The sequence below is a fragment of the Erinaceus europaeus genome, chromosome 17 (genome assembly GCF_950295315.1).
Source record: "Erinaceus europaeus chromosome 17, mEriEur2.1, whole genome shotgun sequence".
Taxonomy (NCBI): domain Eukaryota; kingdom Metazoa; phylum Chordata; class Mammalia; order Eulipotyphla; family Erinaceidae; genus Erinaceus; species Erinaceus europaeus.
Window position 1 is genome coordinate 13,445,115 of NC_080178.1, and position 14,314 is coordinate 13,459,428.

At 38.1% G+C, this 14,314-nt stretch overlaps 2 protein-coding genes across 2 annotated transcripts; one reads left to right on the forward strand and one right to left on the reverse strand.

Annotated features, from left to right (window-relative positions):
* The first annotated feature begins 1,636 nt into the window (after nucleotides 1–1,636).
* Nucleotides 1,637–3,122, forward strand: LOC103109992 (olfactory receptor 4C46-like). Its single transcript, XM_007519132.3, has 2 exons — nucleotides 1,637–2,547; nucleotides 3,062–3,122. The coding sequence occupies exons 1-2, from the start codon at nucleotides 1,640–1,642 to the stop codon at nucleotides 3,120–3,122; spliced, it is 969 nt and encodes a 322-aa protein (XP_007519194.3). The 5' UTR covers nucleotides 1,637–1,639.
* An 8,481-nt stretch (nucleotides 3,123–11,603) lies between these two features.
* LOC103109903 (olfactory receptor 4C12) lies at nucleotides 11,604–12,533 on the reverse strand. The gene has a single exon (XM_007519022.1). It carries the CDS (start codon nucleotides 12,531–12,533, stop codon nucleotides 11,604–11,606), a length of 930 nt encoding a protein of 309 aa, XP_007519084.1.
* Nucleotides 12,534–14,314: the final 1,781 nt, after the last annotated feature.

Here is a 14,314-nt window from a genome sequence, read left to right on the forward strand (position 1 = left end):
ATAAAATTGGAAGAAAAAGAAAAAAAAAAAAACAGCTCTCTGTCACCAGGTACCATGCTTCTGTCATGAGATACCTTCAAATAACTAGAGCCATATTCATTAGAATAAAAACAAAATTTAACTGGACTTCACATACACAAATAAGTAAATAAATAAATTCCCTGAATTACCATTCCCTTAGTCAAAGCTCAAATAAGGAAAAAAAATCACGAGACTCTGTTGCTTCTTGAGAATAAAGTTGGATCCTTGATGAGCTCATGGCATAGTTGTTTCTCTGTATTCCTAATTGAGTTATCAGTCCTTCCTTCCTATCTCCAAGGGGAGTGCACAATCATAAAAATAAAGAAAAAGCCCATATGACTCAAATAGTATAATGGAAATAATATATATAACCACCATATGATTCTCATAATTATTGGTTTTATGAGGTGCATATTATTATTTTATTGTATAGATTAGGAAAAAGGGGTATAAGATATCAGAGAAATATAATGCCCCAAAAAGAAATGCTAAGTGTAAGAATAAGGATTCTAACCTTGTCATTATGAATCTCATAACCTCTGGGATAATCATTTTCATATTCTGAAGAGCAGTCTGGAGACCATACTTTGGAAAGAGAGAGAGAGAGAGAGAGAGAGAGAGAGAGAGAGAGGGAGATGAATATGTGGGAAAAAAACAAGAAAAATATCATTTAATTAAAATATTTTTAACATTTGGGAACTTCAGTATATGATTTTTTAAACATGATTTTTTAAACATTTTTTAAACATATGATTTTTTATTTATTTTCCCTTTTGTTTCCCTTGTTTTTTATTGTTGTTGTAGTTATTGTTTTGTTGTTATATAAGACAGAGAGAAATGGAGAGAGGAGGGGAAGGCAGAGAGGGGGAGAGAAAGAAAGACACCTACAGACCTGCTTCACTGCCTATGAAGTGACTCCCCACTGTGCTACCACCAGACTCCCTCAGTATATGATTATATGTCTAGTGTTTATATATATTTTATAGTAATTGCTCAATATAAAGTTGCCTCTGAAGTAGTATTATTATGGTAATATTAGAAATAGATTACTCTTTCAAAATTGTTTACAAAATTATATTAGTAGGACAAGAGTTAAGAATTGAGGGGGCTTACAAATACTGATTCTAATCATAATTTACAGCCTTGACTTCATGTTAGTTCTCTAAGTCTCCTCTTGCTCAAGTTACTCTTCCTTTTACATTCATTTTATCTGTGACTATCCACGGTTCTCCAATTCAAAAAAGGAAAAGAATTATTTGTTTTTATTTATAGTCATATGTAAATTCAGACTTGGCTATTGTATATGTGCAATCTATTATGATTCTTCAAGTTGGAGTGCTAGTCATCTCATCTGGATGATTAAGTGTATTTACAAAAGTTTCTCGAAGCACTGCACCTTGGAGACAACTTGGGGTAGCCTTCAAGAATTCAGAATCTTCATTTGAAAGCCACACACACACACACACACACACACACACACACACACACACACACAGCTTCAAAACATAATTTAAAACAATACATTTCAAACGTTTACTAGATATGAATGGAGATGTAATAGAGTCAAGATTGCACTAATAAAAATGATTTCTTCACAGAAAATGTGATTAACTGTCATATGAAACACATGGAGAAGGGGAACAATGTGACAGAGTTTATTCTACTGGGACTAACAGAGAATCCAAAGATGCAGATAATCATATTTGTGGCATTTCTTATCATCTACATCATCACCGTGGTAGGGAATGTGCTTATCGTGGTCACCATCAACGTCACTCCCTCACTGGGAACCCCCATGTACTTCTTTCTGTCCTATTTATCATTTGTTGATACCTGCTATTCTTCTGTCAATACACCCAGACTGGTCATAGATTCACTCCATGAAAAGAAGACAATCCTATTCAATGAATGCATGACCCAAATATTTGGGGAACATTTTTTTGGAGGAGTTGAAGGCATCCTGCTCACTGTGATGGCCTATGACCGCTATGTGGCCATCTGCAAGCCCTTGCACTACACAACCATCATGAACAGGCGGGTATGTGGTTTGCTAGTGGGAGTGGTTTGGGCCGGAGGCTTTCTTCATGCAACCATACAGATCCTCTTCATCTTCAGATTACCCTTCTGTGGTCCAAATATCATAGATCACTTTATGTGTGATCTTGACCCTTTGCTCAATCTTGCCTGCACTGATACCCATACCCTAGGGCTCCTTGTTGCTGCCAACAGTGGATTCATCTGTTTTTTAAACTTCTTCTTGTTGATGGTCTCCTATGTAGTTATTCTCCGTTCCCTAAGAAACCACAGCTTGGAGGCCAGGCGCAAAGCCCTCTCCACCTGTGTCTCCCACATCACCGTGGTGGTCTTATTCTTTGTTCCATGCATATTTGTGTACATGAGACCTGCAGTTACTCTGCCCATAGATAAAGCAGTTGCTGTGTTCTATACCATTATAACTCCCACATTAAATCCTTTAATCTATACCTTAAGAAATGCTCAGATGAAAGATGCAATTAGGAAATTGTGCAGTAGCACGTCTATTTCTGGTGAAAATTAAAAGTACTTTCACCCAGCACTGATTCAACTAAAGCAATGCTGAAAAAGACATTTTGGACAATTTCACTAAGGAATGAAGAAAAAATACTACAAATCACAGACTCTGCAAGGGTGAATGCAGAAACAGGTGCCCTCAAATATATAAACACAAAACCTAGCATCCACTCTTTCATGTTTTGAAAACTCTACATTCTTTCCATATTTTGTAAATTCTACCATATTAAATTTAATTTACAGGACTGGGTGGTGGCACACCTAGTTACAGTGGTCAGGGTACCAGGTTTAAGCCCCCAGTGCCCACCTGCAGAGGGAAAGCTTTGCAAGTGGTGAAGCAGGGCTGCAGGTGTCTCTCTTTCTCTCTCTCCCTCTCCAGCTCCCCTACCCTCTCAATTTCTGGTTGTCTCTATCCAATAATTAAAGATGATAAAAAATTTTTAAATTTTAATTTAATTTGTTTCAACCACATATGTGGATTCATAGGTTTGCTTTATACTAGCAAATTGAAGGAAAGACAGTTTTATACAGTTTTACAGATTAAGCAGTAATCTCATTAATCTGGAGAGGTAGACACTGCCAGTATCCTGCTTTTATATATGAGGAAACTGACACAAAGGAGAAGGTATCAAAGCAATGCTTTGGGGTGACAGTACTTGACTGATTGATTTCCTGGATCATGCTCTTAACTGCTGTTAACTACCACTCATTTGTGATAGGAAGATCAGGGGCCAGGTAGTGGCATAGCTGGTTAAGTGCAAACATTATAGTGCACAAGGACCCAACTTGTAGGGGGGAAGCTTCATGAGTGGTGAAGCAGGTCTACAGGTTTCCCTCTCTCTATCTCCCTCCCCTCTCAATATCTCTCTGTCTCTATCTAATAATGAATAAATAAATCTTTTAAATGTATTCCCTTTTGTTGCCCTTGTTTTATTGTTGTTATTGATGTCATTGTTGGATAGGACAGAGAGAAATGGAGAGAGGAGGGGAAGACAGACAGGGGGAGAGAAAGCTAGACACCTGCAGACATGCTTCACCCCCTGTGAAGCGACTCCCCTGCAGGTAGGGAGCCAAGGGCTTGAACCGGGATCCTTTCACGGGTCTTTGTGCTTTGTGCCACTTGCGCTTAACCTGCTGTGCTACTGCCCAGCCCCCGTAATGTGTGCTCTTAACCAGGTGTACCACATGGCCCCTTAACAACCTCTTTTTATAAGGCATAATTGAATTTTGCCTTACCTGAAACATGGAGAATCATTTCATATAAATTATTTATTATGCTTTGAGGTCATCAGTCAATTTTCTGAAAATTCCAGACATGTGAATATGGACCCTCCTGCAGGTGGGAAGCCAGGGGCTCGAACTGGGATCCTTACTCTGGTCCTTGAGCTTTGCACCACCTGCATTTAATCTGCTGTGCTACTGGCCGACTCCCAAATAAAAATTTTTAAAAGAAAGATCAGATTATACTGCCTAACATTACTTAGTCAATGTCTATTTATTTATTGCACTAAACATATATATATATATATTGCATATATATATATATATATATTCATCTATAGCTAGAAATTGAATGCTTTTCAATAATATTTGTGCTTGGTTTTCAGTATTATAGTTGGTTGTTATATGTTGCCTATAACACTATGGTAAATACCTACTGTAGGACTATAAAAGCATTGCTAATTTAACCTCATAGGATCTGGTAATGTAAATTCACTATGTTTTCCAGTTTACTTGTGAGTTTCAGACCAACCTGTGTTGCACATATCACTGACTGTATGCTGAAAACCCTCAGAAAATATAATGATGCATATAAAAGACCTTCTATGCCTGAAAAGAATTTGTTGCTAATTTGTTATTTTGTTATTTATTAACTATACAGCCATACTCCATAAAGTACTTGCCTGCCATTATAACAATATTTTCTACAGAGTAGCACCATGTCTGGTTCTCAAGGAATATCTAATAAATAAATAATAAATTAATGAATGCAAGTTCACAGGAAGATAATAAGCTCAAAATGTAAAGCAAAAATATATTATTTAAACCTTAGGAATTCCTTCCAATTTTCATTTTATTCAATTGTAAGGAGAATTCCGAATAGAACTTGTCAGAAATTGTGAGGATGTGGTTGAGCTTGGCAGGGCTTGACTTGAGGGGACATCCATCCTGTCAGTCTCTCTCTCTCTCTCTCTCTCTCTCTCTACTAAGAGGTTGAGCAAGAAGAGATAAAACCCCCAAGGTTTGCCTCATCTTATCAGACTCCCTGTCTCACAAAGCATCCTGCATTCCTGATACTATGGCCTGCTCCCTTATTATCTGCATAATCACTGTTTTGCCTAAAAGATCCCCACCCATTCCATTCCTTTGATCTATCTTCTTTCTACCCTCAAGACCCTTCCTGCCTGCAGGATATTATTAATCCTACCAGTTAAACCCTCACAACAGTTGCTAAGGAAGTTCCCACCTTTCCTAGTTCCTTTTGCCTTTCTCTGCCCCTTTCCAAACCATGTCAACCCATTTCTGTTTCTGACTTGCCATTTTTGGGTCTGACTCTTAAAAGCCTTGGCTCTCTGATCAATAAAGAATTGAATCGTCTTGCCACCACAAGGTCTGTTCATGAGTCATCTCCCTCATGTCGCTGAATGAGTAGCAGCCCAGGCTGGCTCTGGTCGCATTCTCTCCAACCCAGAGAGTACGACCCCGGGAAGAGGCACTTCCACACTAGCCCGGCAGAACTTTTGGGGTAACTAGAATTTGTGTATATGCCTGCTTAAAGAGAAGATAAGAAAGTCATTTTGGGGCTGGCTGGTGATAACTCACCTGGTTGAATACACATGTTACAGTGCACAAGGACCTGGATTTGAGCCCCTGGTCCCCACCTGCAAGGGCAAAGCTTTGCAAGTGGTGAAGCAGGGCTGCAGGTGTCTCTCTTCCTCTCTTCCTTTCCATCTCCCGCTTCCCTTTTATTTATAACTGTCTGTATCCAATAAATAAATAAAGATAATAAAAAATTAATACTATCTTAAGGTTCTATGAGGAAATCATTACCCCTTCTTTAAGAAAAAAATAAAGAAAGGAATGAAGAAAGAAAGAAGGTCATTGCAATACAATGCCCAGTTCATGAGCAAATAATTAACCTTGAAATTCCTTGCTTTCAGCAAAATTGTATCATATTAATATGAGCCGTTTATGTTACATTTCTCTTTTAATCAACTTAATTTTTTGTGACATTTTGTTATTATTTTACTGTTGTGGTTATCTCCAGGCTATCACAAGGATTCACTTTTTCAGACAGAAATAGAGAGCTAGAGATGGGATGGGAAAGATAATACAGCACTTCAGCTTCTTTCAATGCAGTAGAGTGTAGACTAAAACCTGAAGTCAAGCACATGGCAAAACAGGTGCACTGTCAAAGTGAGTTATCTTGCCAACCTAGTAACATTTTGTTATTTCAGCTATTTTTTTAAAAAATATGTGACACAAATTTCAAAATAAATGTTTTGCCCACATCCTTTCCTCCATTCAGTAAGCAACCAAGATTTTCTTGTTTTTAATTGATTTCAGTCAATAAATGTTGTTTTAAGGGATTGTTGTAGTCTCAAACACACTACTTCACATCTCCCCAAATGTGCTCTAACCTACCCTTCCCACCACAAATGCATCTTTTCCTTATATAGGCCATTGAACTCCTTCCCCACCTAGAGCACCCTCCACTTATACCCCTAAGTGACTCCAGATCTGAGACATAGATCAAAGGTTTATACAATCAACAAACATTTTTAATACAAAGAACACGTTAGGTCTGAGAGTTTTCTGGGGTTTCAGTGGTGAATAAAGATACCAGAATCTTCTCTTCATCAATATTAGGGTACAACAATAAACTCTCAATCAGAACTACAAAATATTGTGAGTGGTGAAATAGTGGGGTCATAGGATACTGTGAAATCACATTTGAAAGACATACAACAAGGATCAGTGAGGTCATAAGAGAATTACTAGACAAAAAGACACAAAATGGGGACCCAGCTCATGAAAGCAGGTCAGTTGGCAGCACAAATTAAGCATGAGGTTTGAGAAAACATCTAGGAAAGTGAAAGCATAACAAAGGTCATGAGATGGAAAAGTATCAGAAGGAAACCTAGTAAAAACGATACATCTACGATTATTTTCCATCCTTTTATTCAATAATACTTTACTGAACCTTATTGTGATCTGAACACCATGCTGGATATTGACCTTACATAATAGCAAGATATGACCTGTTGAAATAGGAACAGGACAGATAAAATAATGTTAAGACTCATTAGTAATAATTGGCAGGGAAGTTCTTTTAAGCTAATAAGTAATGTAGTTAGATTTACGTTTCAGAATTATAACTGTAGTTACAGGATTGGAAATGGATTGAGGACAGATAGGCAGCAGAAGCACTATTAGGAATTTGCTTTACTGACTTGGCTGTGGAAAGATGAAGGTTTGAATGTTGATATTGTACATGTAATGTTGTACAGTGGACAATTTTATGTCCTATTCAAATTCTGTTTACATAGCCAGTTCACACAGACCTCTTGATTCTACATTTTACAACCTCACCATTCCAGTGTTAACAAATAGCTCTTCAATTACTAGAATGATTTTTAAAAAAATCTGCCCCCTTCCTCAACGTTGACTTCTTTGCCTCAGTTTTGTAGTACCATGTTCACATCATACCTCCCTTAACTCCGGGATGAAGTCAGACTATGGTGGGACTACATCATTTCTTCTCCTTCAACCCTTCTTATAAACCACTTTTAATTAGTGATTCATCTTCAATAAATAATCTTGAATAATTCAAAGATGCAGAGACTTCCAGAATCGACATTGTATAAGCGAAGAAACTGACAGAAAGAGAAAGGTATCAAAACATTATTTTGGAAAGCCCTTACCAGGATTGATTGATTTCCTAGGTCATACCTTTAACTACAGTTTACTCTCACTCGATAATAAAAGAAAAATCAATTGTTATACTACTTAGCATTTATTAAATGAGTCTATTTATTGGTCCAGAAATAATATATGTTAGCTCATAATCTATAGATATAAATCTAATACTATTTTCATTAATAATTTATTGTTTTTCGACATTACAATTGATTGAAATGTTTCCTATAACACTATATGTACAACTTCTTTTTAAAAAATGTACCTGTTAGAAAGAAAGAGATAGAGAGAGAAAAAAAACAACAAAGCCTCACTCTAGCATAAGAGGTGAAATGATCAGACTCAGCACCTCATGTTTTTAATCTCATGTTTCAATCCTCTGGGCACCAAGCCACCTTCCAGGCCACACAACCACTTTTCTACACATGCAGTTTTCTGTAATCTCTTTAAAATAGACATGACAATTTAAGAAAAGACACAATGTACAGAAGACTTGTGTTTGCATATTCAGTATGTAAATATACGTATAACACAATAGTATAGAAGGTCAGCTCTGAAAATAGACTTACACTACTGAAAACTTGATAATTTTTTTGCCTCAACTTCAGTATCAGTTTATCAAGGGGATGTAGATTTACAGGACTGTTGACATCACGAGAGAGCATTTCTACATCTCCCCAAGACACTTGTCAGTCCATCTCACCCACCACCAACCAGATCGTCACACTGCTCCTCCAAGGACACTAGATCTCCAAAAGTCCCTTAGTGCTTCTTCCCTTCACTGTGAGTCCCTAGATGTGTAGAAATAGACCACAGTCCCTTGAGGTCTCACCCTATATTGTCTTTAGGACTTTTAGGACTATTGCTCCTTTAGCCTCTCAGGAGCTAGCAACAAAGATTATGCTGTGTCTCCAAAACTGGATGGAGGCTTCAGAACAAGTTTATGACTCATGGGGAGTGCAGTGACTTAAGGAAAAGGAAAAAATTACACAAGACATATAGAGGAATTTATACAAGACATATAAGACAGGAATTTCTGTTTACTAGATGTACTCTATTAAGTACATACCTGCTCTATATCAGTAGTTTCTACAAGGTAGCATAATGACTGGTGCACAATCAATACTGAGTGAATGAATAAATGAATTAATGAGTAAAAGTATATAGAGAGTTAGTCAAGATACAAAGCAAAAATGTAGTCTTTTGAGACTTGGGAATTCTTTCCTAAGGAGAATACTGACTAGATACCTCTTGGGAATTACAACTTGTTTTTACTGCTGCTTACACAATGGATGAGAAAGAATGTGAAGCTTAAAATGCATGTCATTTGAACAAATAGTTAATCATGAGGTTCTTTCGGCTTTTATCAAAATCTCATTATCGTAATATCAACGGTTTGTTGGCTTGTTACTTTTTCTCTTAATAATCTTATTTTTGGTATCATTTCATTGCTAAGTATTATTTTTTAATATTTAAAATATCCATCCACACACAAAGAATTTCAAAAATCAATATAGACCACTCTTTTTCAGCCACCAGGCTCCAGATGCTACCATGATGCCATTCTGACGTACCTGGGCAGATGACCCCACCAATGTGTCCTGGAATCCTGCCTCCCCAGACCCCTGACCCACTAGGGGAAGAGAGACAAGTTGGGAGTATGATTGACCTGCCAATGGCCTCGTTCAGTGTAGAAGCAGTTACAGAAGCCAGTCCTTCCGCCTTCTGCATCCCACAATGACCCTGGGTCCATACTTCCAGAGGGATAAAGAATAGGAAAGCTATCAGGGGAGGGGATGGGATACAGAATTCTGCTGGTGGGAATTGCGTGGAATTGTATCCCTCTTATCCTATGGTCTTGTCAATATTTCCATTTTATAAATAAATAAAAAACTGTTAAAAATTTAAAAACTCACTAGCTATTGAGGAAGCTCAACAAATCTTATGTAACAAGGACAACAAAAACAAAAAACTCTTCACAACATATGTGTTTATGAATAATTACTAGCTTGTCCCATAGTCTTTATTAAAGCCATATTAATATAATTCATGTGTGGATTTTACCCTGTAATGATGAGAATTATTTACATGCCAATCATTTTATAATTATAAAATATTTCAGTTGAGGAAGTCAGGTGGTAGCACAGGGGTTAAGCGCGCATGATGCAAAGCACAAGGAAGAATGTAAGGATCCCAGTTCGAGCCCCCAGCTCCCCATCTGCAGAGGAGTCGCTTCTCAAGTGGTGAAGCAGGTCTGCAGGGGTCTGCAGGTGTCTATCTTTCTCTCCCTCTCTCTCCATTTCTCTCTATCCTATCCAACAACAACGACATCAATAACAACAATAATAACTACAACAATAAAACAAGGGCAACAAAAGGAAATAAATAAATATTAAAAAATTCAGTTGAAGATTCAGCGGATGATAATGAACATTTTTTTTGTCAAAAAACATCAATATAAACCTTTCATTGTTTTTCTTATTCATTAGCCCACAGGTATTTGGGGACTTTGCCCACAAGTATTTGGGAACTTTGTTTATTTTTATTGAAATATTGTTTTACAACTCTAATTGTCTCAGGGATATAATTTCATATCTCTCCAAAGTGCTATCTATCATGCCCAGTCTACTACTGAAATACCTTTTCCCTCCAATGTGAGGCAGTGAGCTTTCTCCCCACAAACAAGACCCCCACCATTTCCCTTAGTAATCCCCAAAGTGTAGGTATATGCCAAGGATTCATACATCTAGCGATAGTTTTTGATTATTCACAAACAACACATCAGACATGGTGATAGCTACTGGAACTTCACTAGTGAATAAAGAGACCAGGATCCTAGCTTCAGAGAATTTATGATCTATGGATAGGCTTCCAGGAGGAAGGAAGAAAATAACATCATGGAATCAGACATGGTAAAACAGCAAAGAAAAAAAAAAAAAGGAAGAAAGAAAGAAAGAAAGAAAAGAAAAGAAAAGAAAAAAAATCTATTATAGCCACTGGCCCTTTGGAATATAACTAAACTATGCCTACTAGCTATCTATAAAACGGAGACTGCCCCCCAAAATGCTTCATCTGCACTATTCCAGCCCTTAGATCCATGACTAGTTAACAATTTGTTTGGTTTTATATGTTCACTCTCTTTTCAGTCACCAGGTTTCAGATGCCAGCGTGATGTCAACCAGACTTTCCTGGACAGACAACCCCACCAATGTGTCCTGGTGTTCCTATTTCCCAGAACCCCACCACACTAGGGAAAGAGAGAGGCGCATTGGGAGCATGTATCGCATGTCAATGCCCGTGTTCAGTGGGGAAGCAATTACAGAAACCAGACCTTCCACCTTCTGCAACCCACAGTGAATGACCTTGGGTCCATGCTCCCAGAGGGATAAAGAATAGGAAAGCTATCAGGGGAAGGGATGGGATACAGAGTTCTGGTGGTGAGAATTGTGTGTAGTTGAACTCCCTCTTATCCTCTGGTTTTGTGAGTGTTTCCTTTTATAAATAAATAAATAAGATAAATAAATAAGATAGCAGAAGCATCAATCACTATAAAATCTCATTGGGAAGATACACAACAAAGACTTGTGACATCAGCAAAGATTGCTAGATTAAAAAAGCATGAAAATGGGTGCCACTGTACAAATAACTGTGTAGTTTGTCTCCTGACTTGGCAATGCCAGCTTAATGTGTTTTGACAAATGGCATATCTTTTTTTTTTAACTCTGGAACCAAGATTGCATAAATTAGTTCACAAAATAATGAATTTATGTTGAAGTTACAGTTCAAAGTAAAAAAAAAAAACATCAGTATATGTGTCATGCTCAATAATCACTAGTAACATCTCATTCTTACATAATAAAATCATTTTATATTGATTCAATACCCCAGATTCATGCCTGCGAGCTTCTAAAGATATTTCAAAATTTTAAGTAAAATAGTTATTAAGTAAGAAGCATTAACCAAGCTAGTGTGACCTTCAGTTCAAGATCTAATTCCAAGACTAAGTGGTTATCTACAAGTATAACCCAGTCCTTTATTAGAAAGGACATCTTCAACTATACATGAATGTATCTCCATGCCATAATTCCTATTTGTAATGCTTAGTGATCTGATTAGTCATTATCTGAAGTCACCTTTTTCCTCCAGAGTTTTTTCATAGCATTTTTCACCTCAGTGTTTCTGAGTGTGTAGATTAAGGGATTTAACATAGGAGCCACCATAGTGTAAAAAACAGCAACAGCTTTGTCAATGGGCAATGTGGTCACAGGGCGCAGATATACAAATATACAGGGTACAAAGAACAAAACCACCACTGTGATGTGAGAGACACAGGTGGAGAGAGCTTTGCGCCTCCCCTCTAAACTGTAGTTCTTTAGGGAGCGCAAGATGACCACATAGGAGACCATCAGGAGAAGGAAGTTAAATAGACAGATGAACCCACTGTTGACAACAACGAAGAGACCAAGAGTATGAGTGTCCATGCAGACGAGTTTCAGCAAAGGGTACAAGTCACACATGAAGTGATCGATGACATTGGGACCACAGAAGGGCAGCCATATAGTGAAGAGGATCTGAATGGTTGCATGGAGAAATCCCCCAGTCCAGGCCACTCCCAGCAGAAGAACACACAGTCGGTGACTCATGATGGTTGTGTAGTGCAAGGGTTTGCAGATGGCTACATAGCGGTCATAGGCCATCACTGTTAGCAAGATGATCTCAGTGGCACCAAATATATGCTCTGCATAGACCTGAGCCATACATCCATTAAAGGAAATCGTTTTCTTCTCATGGAGGGAGTCCACGATCAGTTTGGGGGCGGAAGAAGAAGAATAAATGGTGTCTATCAAGGAAAGATGAGTCAGGAAGAAATACATGGGTGAGTTCAGAGTCTGGCTGATGGCTATGGTAGCCATAATGAGCAGGTTGCCAGAGAGTGTCACCAAGTACAGAAACAAAAAGACCACAAACACTACCTTCTGCATTTGAAGATTATGTGTAAGACCAAGTAAAATGAATTCAGTCACATTCCTTTTGTTCTCCATCTATGTGGTGTGGGTGACAAAAAAAAATTCCAGGAAATGATGCTTCATCTTTAAAATGGAAAGGAGGAAGGATGGAAGGGAGGAAGGAAGAGGGAGGACAGAAGGAAGGAAGGAGAAATGAACTGTAAAATTAAGAAATGGTACATAATTCTGTGTTTGAACACTACTTAAAAAGCAACACAATTTTTCCTTTCCCCAAAATTCTAGAAGCATGTACCTCAAAACTTCTGTTAGCTGACATACATAGCCTTTCACTATGCTAGATTGAAAATCTTCTTTCAAAATATAAGGTAACCAGAAGAGAGAAACTCCATTTCTTTGAGTTAGGTAGTCTTTGCTAAGTATCACAGAAGAATGATTCTCACAGAACAATGCCAGTAGAAGTAATGATTATTATAACTAATGAAGCATTAACATGAATATAACATAAAATGAGTAAAAAAAATTCAGTATATCCTTGTAATAATGTCTATCAAAATTGCTGCATCTTGCTTAATTACACTTTTTTTTCAAATTATTGAAATGACCCTTAAGCTGATTATGTATGGAGTGTTATAACCTTGTTTCTAAGCAAGATGTATCTTTATATCTGAAAATACTAAGCAAATGAAATGAGGCTATTAGAAAAAGATCATCTTAAAAAATTTTACATGGCTTCTCTTCTTCTGTATTAAAGTATGTGTGCAGAAAATACCTCACACTGGGACTTGGGTGGTAGTGCAGCGGGTTAAGCGTACGTGGCAGGAAGGGCAAGGACTGGCGTAAGGACAAGGACTGGCGTAAGGACCCCTGCTCGAGCCCCCCATTCCCCACTTGCAGGGGGATGGGGGGCTTCACAGGCCGTGAAGCAGGTCTGCAGGTGTCTATCTTTCTCTCCCCCTCTCTGTCTTCCCCTCCTCTCTCCATTTCTCTCTGTCCTATGCAACAACGATGACATCAATAACAACAACAATAACTACAACAGGAAAACAATAAGGGAAACAAAATGGAATAAATAAGTAAAATATTTTTTAAAAGATAAAAAGCAAAATACCTCAGGGGGTCGGGCGGTGGCGCAGTGGGTTAAGCGCACGTGGCGCAAAGCGCAGGGACCGGCGTAAGGATCCCGGTTCGAGCCCCCGGGTCCCCACCTGCAGGGGAGTCGCTTCACAGGCGGTGAAGCAAGTCTGCAGGTGTCTATCTTTCTCTCCCCCTCTCTGTCTTCCCCTCCTCTCTCCATTTCTCTCTGTCCTATCCAACAACGAATAGTGTCAACAAGGGCAATAATAATAACCACAATGAGGCTACAACAACAAGGGCAACAAAAGGGGGAAAAAATGGCCTCCAGGAGCGGTGGATTCATGGTGCAGGCACCTAGCCCAGCAATAACCCTGGAGGAAAAAAAAAAATACCTCACAAAACTTGGCAATAACAAGAACAAAAAAATTAAAAATGGAAAGAAAAGTGGAACAGACATTCCGCTAATGAGATGCAGACAACCAAGAGGCACATGAAAAACAGGCTCTTTATCATCCAGTATCAGGAAAATCTGAATCCAGATCAAACTGAAAAGTCACCTCACACTTATGAAAACTGCTGAGATTAAAAAGTCCAGAGGTAATATATGGTGATGAGACTGTAGAGAAAAGGGAAACCTACTGTTGGTGGGAATGGAAATTGACTCAGCTTTCATGAATAACTCTATAACAAGTGCTTAAACATTAAAAATAGATCTGTCATATTATCCAACAACTCAACAGCTGCATATCTCCCTAAAGAATGCAAAAGTACTAACTGAGTGC